General features: G+C 47.9%; 1 protein-coding gene across 1 annotated transcript in view; it reads left to right on the forward strand.

Moving 5' to 3' along the window:
* LOC135919227 (cysteine dioxygenase type 1) overlaps positions 1-18,699 on the forward strand; it is a 149,385-nt gene that overhangs the window by 116,925 nt on the left and 13,761 nt on the right. Inside the window, exon 3 of the mRNA XM_065452930.2 lies at positions 2,302-2,425. Coding sequence (XP_065309002.1) covers positions 2,302-2,425 — 124 coding nt within the window. The remainder of the gene's footprint in view (positions 1-2,301; positions 2,426-18,699) is intronic.

Here is an 18,699-nt window from a genome sequence, read left to right on the forward strand (position 1 = left end):
ACAAGAGCACCTAGTAGCTTAGAAACTTGCGCAATGACTTTTCCACAGGAAACAACTATATCATATTTTTTTTTTGTTCACTATTGTGTACATATGCGTATACACATTGTGGGCGTGTTATATATATAAACATAGGCATACAGATTACACAGATAAACGCGTTTAAATAACATTTAGTTACAGGATACTTACACGATTAATAAAAACTGTTCTCCACCAAACCAACAATGCTTCGCATTACGTGGATGTCAATTTGAGTTAAGTCTGCTTAAGCTTTTTATTAATAAAACAGAATCTGCGTTGCATTCAGCAAGAAATGAAAGCTCAGCCTGACAACCTGCTGTTCAAGTGAAAGCTGAGTCGGACAAATGTCGATGAACTGTACGTTCTTTTGGTTGCTTCGCCCGATTTTCTCACACGCGACATATCAGTGCCTTTCCGTGAGAAGGCATTGTATGAATTTGTTACTTTCATAAGGGTTCCCAGTTTTACAATTTAATCACATCCAGCGCAGTCGATGACGATAATATGAAATTCTTAAGAAGGTCGTTTGGGCGTCATTTTTTTCTGCCATCAGTCCATCTTTACTCATCGATGAAACAGAGAGGGCGACGCTAATTAGATACGAAGTAGAACATGTTGGTCAGTGTAGACTGATAATGTATTGTTTCGAAACTCTATTCCTGTTAGTTTGCGTTAGAATTTTTACCACCTTGAAGAGAAAATCACCGCCATGCTTCCATCCTGCTTTTTAATTTCGCGCCGGAACTCCAGCGCTGGCCTGACGGCACGTGAAAGTTATCTCGAAGTTCACGTGTACACACACACGGACACACACGTATATATATATATATATATATATATATATATATATATAAGCATACTGGCTCCCTTGGTATAGCACAAAAGAATAAAGACGACGTATAATAAACACGTTCTTTTTCACTGTCAAACGTTTCGGCTAGCGAGCCAGCCTGGTAGTCACTGACGATGGCTGCAGCCGAAACGTTTAACAGTAAAAAAAGAACGTGTTTCCACGTATATGGTGCTCATTCTCTTGTGCTCTCTCTCTCTCTCTCTCTCTCTCTCTCTCTCTCTCTCTCTCTCTCTATATATATATATATATATATATATATATATATATATATATATATATATATATATATATGTATGTATGTATATATATGTATGTATGTATGTATGTATGTATGGCTACAGAGTAGAGGTATCTATGGTTGCCGCAAGTTCATAATTGAAAAGTTGATCCACTTTTTCAAAAATGACTGTTAATATATGACGTTTCGAACGGAGTACGATTTTTCTCAAGGCAGAAAACAAAATGTACAGATTGTGTTTTATACTACCTTCCACAGGAAAAGAAAGAGAAAGTGTGTGTGTTCGTGTGAGAGAGAGTAAACACAAAGATATACGGCGCGCAATAGCCAAGGAATAATTTGTTGCAGGAAAGGCTTCTACATTGACGAGTGCGCGATTTTAGGTGACGGCCACCAGTTCGGCTAAGCGGGCAGACGCAGCACAAGTGGGTATCAGGTGAAAACGTGAACAGGGTCAGTGCGGTGCGCTTTTGTTGTCGATGACAAACATCACCGCGTGCACTGACATAGCGGACAAAAACGGCACCGCATGCACGGACCATGTACACGTTTTTACTTCAAACTATTTCTTGTACTGCGTCTGCCGGCTTAGCTGATCTGGTGGCCGTTGTCACCTAAAATCGCGCTCTTGTTAAAGTATGAGTCCATCCTGCACGAACTCTTCAACGGCTATTGGCATAAATGCTTGTCTTTGCCCTCTCTCTCTATCTCTCTCTCACTGAGACACACACACACACATACAGTTTCTCTCTTGCTTTTTGCTTGTGGAAAGTGGTACAAAAACACACTGTACAAATTTTGTTTTCTGTCTTCCGTCGCCGGCGCATGTTCGTGATATTCCTTCCCAACGTATGCGATGTACATTGGCGTTCAAGTTTTGTTGTTGTTGCTTCAGTGCATAAAACGGCGTCTTGTGAAAAAAGCTAGTGGAACAACAAAGACTATACTACGTTGCAGGGCTATAGATTAAATGGTGCGGCATTTTTGCGAAGGGGAACTCTCACGTTATGCGGAAGGAAAGAAGAGTGCACGAGCAGGAGGGAACAAGCGTCCTTCCCGTTCGCGTGCTCTTCCTTTCCTTCTGCGCAACTTCAGCTTGACGGCGCACATCTCGAAACCGGTGCCATCTAGCATGCAGAGCACCGAGGTATACACGGGTCTCTCACTCGCCTCTCAATCGACACAGGTTCTTGCCGGCACGCTGAAGGAGGTTCGCTTCGACTGGCCGCAGACCAAGGACGGCGTGGAGGCGCCCTTGACCAAGAAGGGCGACACCGAGCTGCAGCTGAACAGCGTCGCGTACATCAACGGTAAGCGCGCCTTAAGGCACGCCCTCTCAGTACCTGCTAAATAGGACGACGTTATCGTAGAGTGCCCGATTTTGAGACATTGCTTACCACTGTCGTGTTGACACTTGTCATTCGACATTTTTTTTGCGACTTGTTTAGCCAGGCCAGAACTTATTCCGAAAGAATGCAAATAAAGTCGCTCGTTGCTTTTTCGTCAACTGACTCATCGGGCACGTCGTTTATATGAACAAGTACTAAGGCTGGCGTGTCCGTAACAGTAACGTAGTGCAGGCATGGACCAACAGTCTTCGCAATGTGGCAGATGCATGCTTAGATTACTTAGAGGTGTGCACTGAAGTGCAACACTAAATCAGTTTGACAGATGAAGTATTCTTGAAAAATTTATTTGCGTTGACTTGGCGAAAAACGATTCCTTACTAGAGGACAGAACGAAGGCGAAACTTTTTTAATATCGCGCCTAAACGGAGGGCGCCGCTACATCAGGCTTACGTCACAAATGTCGCGATTATTTTATCGTACCTGAACCGTTTTACTGCATGGGATGTTCTCCAAGTTTGATAGGTTGAGTGTTTCGTCACTTTGGATTAAACGTACTTATTTGCCGATAAACGATTAATTAGACCTTAGCATATATAGCGAGCAAAAGGTCACGGGCCTGCGCTACTCACGCAGCACAGTCACAGCTTAAGCCGTAGGAACGGCTCTATGCGAGCTCCATTTTCGGCAGCACACATTACAGCGTCTTTGCGGCGAAGTATCTTCGCGTCGTTTTCACAAGAACGATCTGAACTAACCGCTCGAGTAGCTCTACGACTCACTTTATCAGCAGTGGTTCGTACCTTGTGAGGAAGTGACATAACGTGTACCGAAGAACAAACACAGGTATCCAGACTACGCGGCGCACATGTCACATCCCTTGAGCCGTAGCACGATACGGTGCTGTGATTAGGATGATTATTATTATCATTTACTTGCATCCCCTTTAATACGGGGCGGTGACAAATAGCCACATAGCCTGCTTGAGTTAACCAGGTCCAGCTACATGCAGCATACAACTGCTACATGCGACTGCTACATGTCGGGACAGCTAGTGGAATACAACGCAACTGCAATGCTAATGTTACACGTCTCGGCGCTACGCGGCGCGCATGTCACATTACGTTGTAACATGTTCCGAGAGCATCGCCGTCGATCAGAGAAAAAGGAGGAAAACAAGAAAAAGAGCTCGCCATGCAATAGGTTACATAAACATGCAGGGCGGCACAAGACAGGAAAAGTGGGCAGAGATTGAGGAGCAGTTACACAGAGAACAAATAGGGGTGTATGCGGTTACAGAAACGCACCTTAGAGACTCAGAAGAGCCACCAGTTATTGACAATTATGTTTGGGAAGGGTGCAACAGAACTAAGTCGGAAAAAAAGGGAGGGGGAGTCGGAAAGCTCATCCATCAGGGAGCCAAGTGCAAAAGAGTAAATTCACAATGTCAAGAGCATCTTTGGTTATCAGGCACAATGAGTGGGAAAGAAACTTGGCTGGGCGTTACGTATTTGCGGACCGGAAAAAATTGCACAGAGAAGAATAAAGAGTTAGTGGAATGCATAAGCGCTGATATTAAGGGTTTCGGGAGTGTTGCTGAAATTGTCCTATTAGGTGACATGAATGCCTACATACAGGATTTAGATGGCTATACCGACAATAACGGGAAGTCAATGCTGGACCTTTGTGAGCAAAATAACCTCGTGATCGTGAATACAGGGCCTAAGTGTGAAGGACAGATCACGTGGGAAGTGGGAAACCGGCAATCAACCATTGATTACTGTCTGATGACAGAAGGAATTCATAAGTTGAGAGAAATGGTCATCGATGAGGAAGGGTTTAACAGCATAGGGAGTGACCATAAACGCATCATATTGAAAATGGGATATGTAGTTGGGAAAGAGAGCAAGGAGAGCAAAATGGCCAGTCCAAATTTGAACTCTGAACAAATAGCAAATACAGTCACTAGAGTTGAGGAAGAACTTAACAAATGGCCAAGTAAAGAGTGGGAATATGGTGAGCTTATAAGTGTAATAAAGACAGAAATACGGAAAGAGAACCAACATGTTCGTTGGAAAGGAAAAAAGAAACCGAAAAGCTGGTGAAACAAGGAGATACGAGAAGCGATCGCCGAACGACAGAAAGCATCTCGAGAGCACAGGCAGGCAAAGAAGGCGCAGTTGCCACAGGATGAAGTAACTAGTAAATGGGAAAAAGTCTATGGTTCAAATACTGGTGCAAGCATAATTAAAAGGTGAAAGTGAACGTTGGTTGTCAGAAATACGTGAGAAACAGAAGGCCGCACCTAGAATATTTTGGAACCACATGAAATTATTAGGCAGGAAGTCAGCAACAATACAACATATCTAGACGAAGATGAAAACAGACTCGAAGGAGAAGCGGCAATAAATTACATCCGAAAAGCAACAGCCGAATCTTTCCAAGGCAATGACGAGGTTATACTTGTTGATAAAAAGAGCATGAAAGAGACCCAAGGGGAAAAGCAGCTGGTGCTGACAAATTCAAACTGGAAGAAAGCGGAAGAGAAAATTCCTAAGCGTACAGCCACAGGGCTAGACGAGGTTCCGGTTAGGCCGATAAATGAACTAGGACCAAAAAGTAAGGAAGCTCTGGTAAAAGCAGTGGAAAGAACTTTAAAAGATAGACGAATACCAGACAGTTGGCGACAAAGTAGAATGCATTTAATTTATAAAAGAAAGGGCGAGAAAGACAGAATTCACTCGTATAGACCGTTGACCATTACATCGGTAATATACAGGCTAGCAATGCAGGCAATCAAATTAAACCTTCAAGCATGGACAGAGAATAATGGCATATTGGGAGAGCTTCAGAATGGCTTCAGAATAGGTAGGCGTTTGGATGACAACTTGTTTGTTCTTGCTCAGTGTATTGAAATATCAAAAGCAGAAAGCAGACCGTTGTATGTGTCCTTTTTAGACATTACAGGAGCCTACGACAACGTGGACCGCAACATTTTGTGGGATATCCTGGAAGAGGAAGGCTTAGGTAGCGATTGTATACAGCTTTTGAGAGAGATTTACCTAGAAAATACCGTTTGCGTTGAATGGGAAGGGATAAGGAGCGAGGAGAAAGTTCATATCAACAAGGGACTGAGGCAGGGGTGCCCTTTATCCCCGCTGTTGTTTATGATGTACATGGTGAGGATGGAGAGGGCACTAGAAGGAAGTAATATCGGGTTTAATCTTTCATACAAACAGGCGGGTACAGTAATAGAGCAGCAACTCCCAGGTTTATTTTGCGCGGATGACATTGTGTTGCTAGCTAACAAGCAAAGTGATTTGCAACGTCTGGCTAATATCTGTGGACAGGAAGGCAACGATTTAGGCTTGAAGTTTAGTGTTAGAAAATCAGGTGTTATGGTATTCAATGAAAACAGTGAACAAAAAGTGGAGATACAGGGCCAAGAAATACCTCGGGTAACAGAATATAAATACCTTGGTATATGGATAAACGAAGGCAATGGATATATGGAAACACAGGAAAAAACCATAACAGTCAAGGGGAAGAGAAATGTAGCCATAATGAAGCACAGAGCGCTATGGGGATACAATAGGTACGAGGTCCTCCGAGGTATGTGGAAAGGTGTAATGGTTCCAGTACTTACTTTTGGAAATGCGGTTGTTTGCTTTTAATCAGGGGTACAATCAGGACTCGACGGGAACCAAAGGTCAGTGGGTCGCCTCGCATTGGGCGCTCACGGGAAGACTACAAATGAAGCTGTGCAGGGTGATATGGGCTGGACTAATTTTGAAGTGAGGGAAGCTCGCAGTAAAATTTAGTATGAAGAACGGCTGAGGAATATGGAAGAAAGTAAATGGGCTGGGAGAGTGTTCAAGTATCTGTACAGGCAAAATATTGATTCACAGTGGAGGAAAAGAACTAGGAAGCTTACCAGCAAGTATGCGGCCTCTGGGGTGGGCAACGCAGCAACAAAGAAGGTCAAGCGGAAAGTCAGAGAGGCTGAATTAATCTCATGGGTGGCGGCAATGGAAAAGAAACCTGCCATGAGTAACTACTTAAGAGGAAAAAACGAAATCAGGAAAGAAACCATTTATGATAACTCAAAGGGAAGCTCATTACTTTTCGAAGCGAGATCAGGATGCTTTAGAACACGCACCTATAAAGCGAGATATAAGAAGGAAGAAGAAGCATGTGTTTGCTGTGGTAAAGCTAGGGAAACTACGGAGCATGTTTTATTAGAATGTGAAGACGCCTACCCAGCGGTCGATTTAGGCACCACTGGCCTCCTCGAAGCCCTTGGGTTCAGAGGGAGCAGTGGTAAAGCAAACATGTCCGCAATAGACAAGAGGCGGCTGGAGGATTGGTGGAAGAAAAGTAGGGAAACGACAAAAGACGGAGACTTACAAAATCACAGTTCGCAATAGGGGATCAGAAAATTTGGGCGTGGTAGTTCATGGTGCTTTTTTTGTCTTTTTCATTGTTTAACCTAGGTAGAATATTAGGCAGTATAGTAGCAAGAGCTTGGTGGCGCAACCCACCGCCCCGTTCCAAAGGGGACGGTCATGACATCCATCCATCCATCCGTTGTCAACCCCTCAGTGTTTAAAAGTAGCGCCAATCACTTCCCACCTCCTCCTTTCCACTCTCCCGCTCGGCGCGGCGGCGGCGGTAGCGCTGCCTATGTCGGATCTGCCGTAGCAGACGACGGCTAACGCGCTACCGCAGGAAATCCACGGAAAACTTCGTTCGAGCCCTGTGGAGCACTTTTTGAAGCGAGATTTTGCTTATTCAGTGACTGGCCTTAATAGTGCCATGTTGGAATTGCGCAAACGAATAGAGAAAATGACCATTATCTAAGGCGTGCTCGTGGTGTTCGCGCTCGAGCACACTACGCATGCTCGTGGTGTGCCCAAACACGCGCCTAATTACAAGAGTTCTAACAAGCTTTGACTGCGCGAAAGTATGTTTACAGGTTTTCGTCAGTTCATTTACGTACCTGCAGAATACTTTGGTTCGGCCGGCTCGTGGAAGATTCCGAATGTCTGGGGCCAGCAATGCCTAGAGCAACTAGGCCGATTCTGCTCTGCGCCATTTACAGATGTTTGTATCTGATATGCACGGGTTCTGGCGGCCATGAGCAACGTTTTCACTCGTAGACGGTATTGATAACGTGAACAACGTACCGGTGGTTTTCGCAGTACATGAGATCGTTTATTTTATTTATCGCGGTGAAAGAGCCTGGAATTTCATAGCAAGAACGAACTTAATGGCAAAACTGGACAGAGGTTCCGAAAATAATCATCCCCCCACTCCTCATTAGCAACAGTAACGCTTTTGTTGAAGCGCTAACATTATATCGGGATACTGCGAGCACCTGTGTTCTTTTAAGTTTTAAGTTCTCACAGAGAAGCAGTATCCCTATAGCTCGAACACTATTTTGGAAGCATATACTAAAGACAGAAAGAACAAGAGGGTTGGACGATCAAACAATCCTCGGGTGAGTTCAATAAAGGTGCTCGAAGACGGCAACTCGAAGCCGATCAGGCTGCGGGGTTACTGCGCAATTAAACACGCGGGATCACCGAAGGTCGCGGTTTTAGTCCACAAAACGGTGACGGCCGTGGGACAACATTATCAACATCATGACATTAATCACGTGCTAGTGGAAGTCCTCCCGCAGAAGAGGGGTAGACGTAGCACCTTCATCCTGAATTTGTACAGTCCACCGAGGGCTCAGAAAGACGACTTCCGCAACATCATTTACGAGAGTGTGAGAGCCGCTGGCGGCAACCAGCTGGTAGTGGTGGGAGACATGAACGCTAGACACACGACTTGGGGCTACCAACAAGACACGCAATAGGGGAGGTCGCTCCTCGATGCGGTTGACCAAATGGGCCTCGAATTGATAACCAATCTCCTCCAACCAACCCGAGTAGGCAATAGTGTAAGTCGAGACACGTTTCCCGATCTGTCATTTGTCAAAAACGTAAGGGAATACTCATGGGCGCACCTGGGCGAAACATTGGGCAGCGATCACTACATCCTCAGCATCTCGGTATCCACGCCGAAACTCAAGAGAACAATTGGCGAAATTAGGCTTACGGACTGGGAGGCATTCAGGCAGTACCCCCCGCCCGAAAACGGTATAACATACATAGCGGAATGGATGCAGCACCTCCGGGACGCCCACATCCAAACCACTAAAACCATCCAGCGCACGGTCGAGACGCCCGAAGTCGACCGCCGGCTCTTACACCTGTGGGAAGCCCGTGAGGGCCTCCTCAAACGGTGGAAGCGACAGCGGTTAAACCGGAAGCTACGTCTACGAATCGAGAAAATAACAGACGAAGCCAGAAATTACGCAAACGAGCTGACGCATCAAAATTGGGTACAGTTTTGCACCTCGCTCAAGGGTACCCTGAGTACGGCGCAGACGTGGGCCATCCTACGTTGCCTGATTAAGCCCGACAAGGCGAAATCGACAACCAGTCGGACGCTCCTAGAAATCGCTCACGAGTTCCCCGGAAACGACCAGGATCTGATTGACACCCTAATAACCAGATACCTTGGAAGCGACGCCACACAACCCTGCCTCCTAAAATATGAAGGAGAACCAAGACCAGAACTGGACGCTCCCATCACGGAGGAAGAGGTGTATGCCGCGGCACGAGCCTCACAGCGCAACACTGCTCCCGGAGTTGACAAAATCACCAATGCCATGATTAGAAACCTGAGCCCGATGCACATCCTGGACTTGACCAAATACCTAAACGAGGAACTCTGGAGCAAGGGCCACGTACCGAAAGATTGGAAACACGTGGAAGTCGTGGCCATTCCGAAACCCGGCAAGAAAGCCGCGATCGACGCCCTGCGTCCCATCTCGCTGACATCGTGTCTCGGCAAGCTGTACGAGAGGGTCATCGAAACCCCCCTCCAACACTACATAGAGGACGGTGACCTCTTCCTGCACACCATGCTTATCTTCAGGCCTGGACTTTCTGCGCAAGATGCGTTCCTAATCCTAAGGGAAGAAGCTCTCAAGGGCATCCCGAAGGGACCTCCTGCTAGCACTCGACGTGGAAGGGGCCTTCGATAATACCTCTCACGAGGGGCCATCCTCAAGGGATTGAATGAAATCAGCTGCGGCGAGCGCATCTTTCATTATGTCAAATCGTTCGTGACGGGCCGGACGGCAACCATAGGAATAGGCGAGACTCGATCGGATACGATTGACATGCCGAACAAAGGAACACCGCAAGGGGCGATAGTCTCCCCAGTTTTCTTCAACGTCTCGATGCTAGCGCTGACCAAAGAGCTGCGGAAGATCCCTGACCTAGGTTACGCCCTGTACGCAGACGACATCACGCTCTGGGCCACCAAGGGCTCCCTAGCGCGAAAAGAGGCGACCCTTCAAGAGGCCGCGACGGCCGTGGAGAGATTTGCGGCAGCGAGCGGGATGCGTTGTGCGCCAGAAAAGTCCGAGGTGATCCGGGTGCACGGAGGAGGAATCTACAAGTCTCCCGGCCCTATCGACCTCTATCTTGAGGGCCAGAAGATCATGGAGGGCAATAAGACTAGGATTCTGGGTTTTTGGATCCAGAGCAACCTGAAAGCTTCCCACACCATCCAAACCCTAAGGTCTGCCACCAACCAGGTCTCGCGGATTATAAAACGAATTACAAGAAGCCGCAAGGGCATGCGAGAAGAGGACACGCTTCGCCTCGTCCAGGCTCTGGTGATCAGCAGAATCACGTATAGCATGCCGTATCACTATCACTCGCTAAACAAACGCGACCAAGAACAAGTCGATGCCATCATCAGAGGCGCGTACAAAACGGCCCTGGGTCTCCCTGTCACCACCTCAAACGAGAAGTTAGCGGCCCTCGGGATCCACAACACCTCCGCTGAGCTGTCGGACGCGGTTATGGCTTCGCAAAAGACCAGACTGCAGAAGACGGCGGCGGGCAGAGCCATCCTCCACCGGACCGGAACGGCAACGGAGCTCCGTGCCCTCGATGGGCAACGATCACTCCCGCCTGAGGTCAGAGGCATGATCAAGGCGAACCCGATACCGAAGCACATGAGTCATGAACTCCATGAAGGACGACGCAGAGCTCGCGTCGAGAGACAGCGCCGACAATTCAAGGGTGACCCGTACGTAACGTACGTGGACGTGGCGGCGTATCCTGTAGGGGGCCTCTTCGCGGTAGCCGCCGTGAACGGGAGAGACAGCTCCTTGACCCTCGCGGCCTCCATAAGGGCAGAGACCCCAGCTGCGGCTGAGACCATAGCCGCGGCACTGGTAATAAAGCAAGAAGACAGGGTAGGCAGGGAAGTCCATGTCGTTACCGACTCGCAACAGGCCTGCCGTAACTTTACCAATGGACGAACACCGCTGCTGGCGGCTCAGATTCTAGACCCGAGGCTGCAAGAATACCATCAAATCACGTGGACGCCGGGCCACGCGGGTCTGGAGGGGAACGAGAGGGCGAACGCCCTAGCTTGAGCGCTAATCAACCGAGCGGGGCAAGACGAATCGTCTCATCAATCCCCACCATTTACCTTCATGCCCCTGCCGTCCAATTACTGCGACCGACTCGAGATCCAGCGACTCAACCGCAGGATTTATCCTCCGCCTCACAGAAAGCTCAGCACTGAAGATGCCGTAGCTCTCCGACTTATTCAGACAAACACATTTCCTAACCTACACAAATACAGTAAAATGTTCCCACATACATATCGCGGCATCTGCCCCTGGTGCGGCGACACACGCCCTACACTCTTCCACATCTCGTGGGGGTGCGGGGGCAAACCTCAACACTTAAAGACGCCTAGCACGCAATTTGAGCGGTGGGAGGTACAGCTGACCGGCGATACCCTGGCGGGACAAGAAGCTCTCGTCCAGCAAGTACGTCGAGCAGCCATGGCCAGTGGAGTCCTGGAATGAGGACACCACCCACTCGACCTCAAGAGCAACCACCTCGATGGTTCTAATAAATGTTTTCTCTCTCTCTCTCCATAATCGAAAACCGCGAAATTATTACTCGCAAGGAATGCAATACAAAGTACGGTGCATATTACGCATGCGATACGCATTTACTTAATCGTACTCATAGAAATGTTCCTGTTAAGAAGTAAAAATCTTAATCCTTATCAGATGCCTGTGGACCTTTGCGATCTTTCTCTTCTATGATATCCGCGCGCACAAAACGTGCGAGTAGCCGCTGCTCATCCCTCCGTTTCCGAGGGCGCGTCCGACATCAGCCGGGATAGAGGCGAAATGCAAGTCCCGTGTACTGTACCATGAAAGCGCACGTTAAGCTTCGCCAGGTGACCTAGATTAAGTTATCTGGAACCATCCACTACGGCCGTCGGCACTCGTTAAGAGTGTTAAACACCAGAAACCAAATCAGTTCGTGCGGGCGTACATTGAAGCTAAACGACTGCATTCGTAAGCCGTATTGAACCTTGCAAAAGCGTCGAGAATGTGTTAACTTCCGGTGGAGCTGAAAAGATGGCCTGCATAAAGTCGCTTTTATGTCACACGCCAGCTGCAGATGCGAGCACTTTCGTGGCAGAACAAAACTCCTATAAAACAAAACGAGCACATTCGAACAAAGTCAACTTAACGCGCTAAAAACCACGCACAGCTTGTACACATACGTAAATACTTTTTTTAAAGAGGCAGTCGTAAGCTAGGTTCGAAAGAAGAGGCAAGGAATAATCGTGACACTACACAAAGCCGTGCGTTTTTTTCAGCCTCCTTGAAATCAGCCCGCCGGAACCTGTGCAGCCACACTTTTTTCGTGTGTCGTGCTCTCCGGATGGTGTACAAAAAACATTTCTCCCTCGCCTTCGTTGCGGCTAGCAAAGGCGCAGCAGCACGACATCACAATCAAGTAATAGGCCGAAAGCATTTGATCTGGTCCGCTAAAGCACTCGATTAATCCGTTTGCGCTTAAAGCACTTTCGTCCTACTGGTCCGAGAATGGCGACCGGGGCGCGCTGGAAAGAAAAAAAATACACAAAAGCGCAACGCGCGCTTCCACGTGGCACGGATTGGCCAATGGGGAAGCGGAGGAGGCTGGGGTGACGGGAGGCGGCGAGGAGGAAACGCCGAGGAGAGCGCGGTGGTGGAAAGATATGAGAATGGCGCTGCTTTTGGAAGATGTAGGGGTTTTAATCGCGTGACAAATGCAACGATACGACACCAATGACGATGATGATTCATTGGTATTTTCTTCGAAACGGGACGGTGACAGTCACCTGTCCTGCTTAATTTAATCAGATATTCTATGCATGTTTCTCATTGTAGCATTTTTGTACACACTCAATCCTTTTCTTCCTCAAACATTCTCTGTCTTGTACCTTCACCTATGAAACTGCTACATGGCGTGCCACGCGGTGTAATAATATGCAACTGCAATACGAAGTATGCACGTATAGACGCTACGCGGCGCGCGCATCTCACATTACATGACAAGTGGCACGATACGATGCCAGTGATGATGAGGATGATTTATTTGCATCGCCTTTGAAACTTGGCGGCGACAAAGTTACCTAGCCAGCTTGACTTAATCGGGTATGCCATACATGTTTTTCATCACATCGATATCTATAGCTCTTCCTAATCTTTTTCTTCCTCAAACCTTCTATATCTACCTTGTACCGCTACTTATGCAACTGTTACATGGCGTGCCACCTGGTGTAATAAAACGCAACTGCAAAGTGCGCAGGTATCGACGCTACGCGGTGCGCATATCACATTGCGTGTAGTGTCCCTGTATGTGCTGCGGGAACGCTCATCGCGTCTGTTCTCACGCGCTAGGACGCGTGTATACGGCACGTTTTCGCTTCAGGCTAGCAAGCGCTGGCTTGGCTCAGTTCGCTTCCTTAGGCCGCGATTCTCTCTTGAGTACCTCTCCAATGCAAAAAGAAAGCGTCTTATGAAAGATCTCATTGAAAGTGTTTTCCCTGTTCCATTGTACCGGTTTATGTTTCAAGAAGGGCCTGGGCAAGACGTACTTAAAAGGGTTAAAAATATGTGTATAGCGGCAAACGTTAAAACATTCTTCTTCAAGCTTCACACGGGAACCTTGCCTGTTAAAACGTGGTTGGAGGAGAGAGGAATTTATGTGCCATGGGGAAGCAGATGCTTTCTGTGCAACAAAGCTGAAACGATCGAGCATGTTTTCATTGATTGTAATAATGCCATATTCTTTTGGGATATATTACAGAGAACGTTAAAGATAGACCTACCCCTCAATCCACATGTCATTCGTTTTTTACCACCTGAACACGATTTTGAACAGATGGATGTTATCTTTTTATTTGGACTGCACGCAGTCTGGCGTAGTCTGTTGGCATATAGACATTGTGATGTTAAAGGCCGATCTGTGTATGAATATTTTGTGGAAATGGTTGTGAAGGTACGTGACGTGTACAAGACGGACTGTGGTGAAGCTGTGGTGTCAATGCTTGATACTTTGACATATATACAACGACTGTGATCTGTGATCACAAAATCTTTTGAAGCATGTAGCCAAGCTGGAAACAAAAAAAAAAAAAAGCTGGCCTGGCTCAGTGGTAGAGCAGATGACTCCCGCGCAGCGGGCCCGCGTTCAATCCCGGCGTGAACTGGGTATTTTTTCGTTCATTCCCGGCGATAGCTGCGACGGGCACCACCGTCGCCAACCGAAACGGCCATTGGAATGAGCCCATAACAGCTTACGCTGTAAAATGCACGATCTCACCGCGAGCTGTTGCGGCAAAAGGCCCTTTTTAAACCTGCAAAACCGGTTTCATTTTTGTTCACTGAATTTGATGCTTCAATATTCCTATTTAGGCGCTGAAAACGCAAAGCCAATTCTTGGCCAGATAACTGTGTACGCCCCATGTCGCTGCATCTATGATCCCATATGATCCCATGTGAAAACATATATGTTCCTATATAAACACACATGGTGATATACGATTATGATACGAGGTCCATTTGTCTCTTCCAATTGGGATAGCAGTAATGTTGATGTTCTGAACGAATTTTGGTTTCGGATAGCATAGGCAAACGAGTTTCTAATTACCATAACAGCTAGTTTTTACTGAAATATAATTTGAAATTTTATTTTGTTTCATACGAAGGCACTCTCCATGTCCGTAAATAGCTGCGAACAAGTTGTTTTAATTTTCTTTGACGCTGAATGGTCTTTTGGCTTTTTTTTTAATTTAAATTCGGATCGTTCGAGAAAGCGTCGAATGGAGGGCCGTAGCGCTTTCCGTGGTTTCACATTTCCGGTTGCGGTCGTTGCACTGGCGCTTCTGGCGCAGCTGTGCACCGTGTCACTCGCAGAACGCTTTTGAAGGCGCGGCGTGGCTTGACGGACGGCGCGTGTGCGAGCACAGCCGCGCTTCAGTTGCCTCGTCCCCTCTTTTCCTGCAGCGCGTTCTCTTCCTTCGCAGGGTGCGGAGGCGAGCTGAACTTGCAAGTGCGCGCTGAAAGAGCGGACGCAATCGAACGAGGAACACGTGTATGCAACAAACGCGGCACTGGCTGCATACTTGCGACTCGTTGACGCTCGTTGAAGTATCAGCGTAATATTGTCACGTGGCTGTGGCAGCCCGCGGCAGGGCAGGCACGGAATAAACTTCAACATAGTTTATTGAGCGATCCTGTGCCCTCTCGAAGGTGCACGAGTGTTCCTGCAACATGAAAAGACCGGAGCGCAAGTAGGAGGACGAGGACGCAGGACTAAGTATTAATTCGATAGAATATCTGGCCAATCGCTGCCTCGCATGCACACACACACAAAAAAAAAAATACTGAAAGGAATTAAAGGGCAACGAACACGTGCTGAGCGTGGTATCTTCAGTACGTGGTTGTAAAATTATTTTACTTTTTCTTCTCTCTTTTTGCCTCCATGTAGTCAAAGCCCCTGTGTGAGGAGCGAAATTTCTTTACCTGATTATAACAATGCTCGTAAGCGTCTCTTTGCAAGCGTACGTAGCATTGCCCAGCAAACCACCCTTCTTGTACTCTCTCGACTAAAGCTTGACGTACCGCTGATTCCTGCCAAAAGTCGCATTTCCCGCTTATCCCTGTTTCATGAAATATTGGCGGCGAGGAGTTACGGAGTCGCCATCTAGCGGAAGCGCCTCGCTGGCGTAGTATGAGGGATCACGTTGCGCGCTCCTCATAGGTTTTGCTGTCAGCGCTCACTGAAAACAGCACGCGCGAGCTCTCCCGGACATTTCTGTAAGTACTTTCGAAACGAGAGAAGTTTTTTATTGTCTAAATAATAACCTTGGGCAAACTTAAAGCACACAATCGTTTACAGACGCTATCTCTTTACCGAATACGTACCGTGAACGCCACTGCGCGCGCTCGCCGCGATGGAGTCTCCCGAACCAGCTTCTTGCGTGAAAGGTTGGTAAACGCTGAGAGGAAGCTATGTGAAATATGTTCTTATAGTGTTTGTATAACTAAATGGAGCGTAATAGAACGAAGCCTCAATGCAGCGATCGCGCAGATTACCAGCGACCGGCACGTCTGGATGCTTGTCCGCGCACTGTTTCGCTTTCTCCGCGCGCGCGTTTTCGCACAGCGCCATGAGCTTTAGGCCGCAGAATATGAGCATTTGACAGAATACAAGCAACCATTGTTGCGTGGGTGCTATCAGAGCTGTTCAAAGATAACTTCATTGTAGAGACTTCGACGCCTACGGGGACTGTGATGTGCCATCGCGACGATTCAATCTTTTTTTTCTTATAAATTCTTTGACCTTCCAATATTATTTCTCGAGTTGCGTCGCACTGTATGTTTATCGGTGTTTTCAGCGTGCAATTTCCCGCTGCTCTTTTTTTGTAATCCAGTGCATGCATTAATTCATAACACAAACATGACCATATGCCAGGCTTTTTTTAATGTCCTTTTTACCGCTGCCTTTCCACTCCACTCAACTTGCCAGTATCTATAGCATCGACAAGTTCATAGACCAAACCGTCATGACATTAGTCGGGCAGCGGACTCGGGCGAGCGTCTCAGTGCACGTTTTCAGGACATCGCAGACCGGGCGCCGTAGCAGAAATCTTCCTCGCGTCTGTGCTTGCTGCATACCCGAGTTGTAGCCGATGACTGTTTGTCGGTTTTATGTTTCGCGAGCCAAGCTTCACGCAGCTTCTTGTCCTGCGGCTACGTGTGAATAAGGCTGACACCGGTCTCTGTTACGTGCGTTCGGCCCTGCGGCACTGAGCAGTAGCCTACCACGTTGCGCGCCTTCAAAGGCAGCCACTACCTATTGTAGTGCTTTCAAGCGTTGTAAAGGATACACTCGAAGCGCGAAAATTTCGCCACTTAATGAGGACCGCAGCGTACGAGAGAATTTAAACTCGTTTTCAGCTCGCTTCGGCGCTCCCGAAGCAGCCGACGCGGCCGCTATGTCCACGTGATCCCTCCTAGCACGTCACGCCGACGGTGGCGCCAGCTCTTCTAGTGGTGGAGCTCGAGGCCAATATGAATTATATTACGCCGAAATCCGTCGGCATGACCGAAAGGTGGTGCCAAAAATGGCCGAAGACACAAAGAGCTAAAAAAATGTGTGGTGGTTTCGCCGGAAAGGCGAAGCATCGCTTGCGATAGCAAATGAGTAGGCCGCTATACGATCGAAGCAAGGCTAATACTTTTATCGGTCGTATAAACTTTTAAACATTCGCTTACTAATTAAATTAACAAGCATGGTGTCACGCTCGCACAAGCAAACATGAACACATCTCACTCGATGACCGCGCGCACTCGATGTCAAAACGCTGGAATGAAAAAGCGCGGTGGCAGCAGCGACTTTCGTCCTGCCTCTCGCTTTAATGCGAAGCGGCGAAAACGCAGCCCACACGAAGCTATCAGCACTCTGCGCTATCTCTCCCCATCGCAGATCGCTTTCAAGCTTGATAAGGCCGCGCCAACCTCAGCAGCCGCCGGAGTAGCTTACTATGCGGTCCTGCACTGCCCACGGCTGCTCCAGTGGGCAGGTGCATACTGATGCTGGTGTCTACTATTACTGCGATAGCAATTATGTGGACACTCCAGGCGAATTTTTGTCGTCGCCGTGATGTAACACCGTCGCCGTAAGCTGTGTGTAGGAGCGGAAGCGTGCGAAGGGAGCCGATCAACGGGCGGCTCAATCTCGCGCGCGCGCACTAGAGGAGTAAGCGGCGAGGGAGCGCGCCGTCTTTTAGGGGGGAGGGGAGGCTACATTGCACTCTGGCAGCACCTGCTCATTATTGGGCGGCCGCGCTGTCGCTCGAGCCGTTTCTTGAAAGCGATCTGCGTTGGGGGCAGAGTGTACGCGCCCCGACGGGGGCTCCCACCTTTGTGAGTGATATGTCTTCGCTCCGCTCAGTTTGCGTTGAAGCCATAGACAGGTACCAAGGTCACTTCGTTCGCTGTTGCTGCCGCGCTTCCTCACGCAAGCGTTTTGGCAGCGAGTTCCGCGGACATCGAGTGTGACGTGTTCATGTTTGCCTGTGCGCGCTGACACCATTAGTTAACAAGCGCATGATTACAAGTTTATACGGACGATAAGACTACCATCCTTACTTCCTATAGATGTCTAGTAATTTCATATCGCACTCGATGCTTCGCCTTTCGGGCGCAACTGCGACTTTTTTTTTTCGTACCGCGACGACGGCAGAGAGTTTCATACATGAAAACACATGCTACGCCTAAAGCAAGAATGCCCCACAGGCATTGCGTGAACGCCATGTTGAGGACGAAGTTCGATATTTTGAAACGTTGTTCTTGAAAAAAAAATGTATTGATTCCTCGCGGGAAAATAGGAACGCCGGTTCCGGGCGCGATTCATCGACCTAATTTCTCCTGTTCTTCATGAACTGATCTCGTAGCTAAGAAACGTGATCCGAAAGCGAATTTAACCAAGAAAAGGAGCTCGAGTGTCGACAGGCACTTATTCCGCGGAAGCTTGCAGTGATGTGATTTAGGCACGTTTCAAACTAATTGTGCTTGGAATATTGTTGTGCTTGCCTTCGAAATATGCGCTACTGAATGTGATCAGCAAGCTCAAGACCGTGACTTTTCCTTCCTTGCTCTGAAAGCTTGAGTTTATTGAAGACTACACCACACAGCAGCGATATGTGGATCGGTTTATATGAGGCAACTCGTGTGTACGTGGGCGCCTTTGGAGTCGTGGAAACTGTTGTCCTTGAAGAATACCGCAGCTAATTTGCTG

The sequence above is a fragment of the Dermacentor albipictus genome, chromosome 4 (genome assembly GCF_038994185.2).
Source record: "Dermacentor albipictus isolate Rhodes 1998 colony chromosome 4, USDA_Dalb.pri_finalv2, whole genome shotgun sequence".
In the NCBI taxonomy this organism is placed as follows: domain Eukaryota; kingdom Metazoa; phylum Arthropoda; class Arachnida; order Ixodida; family Ixodidae; genus Dermacentor; species Dermacentor albipictus.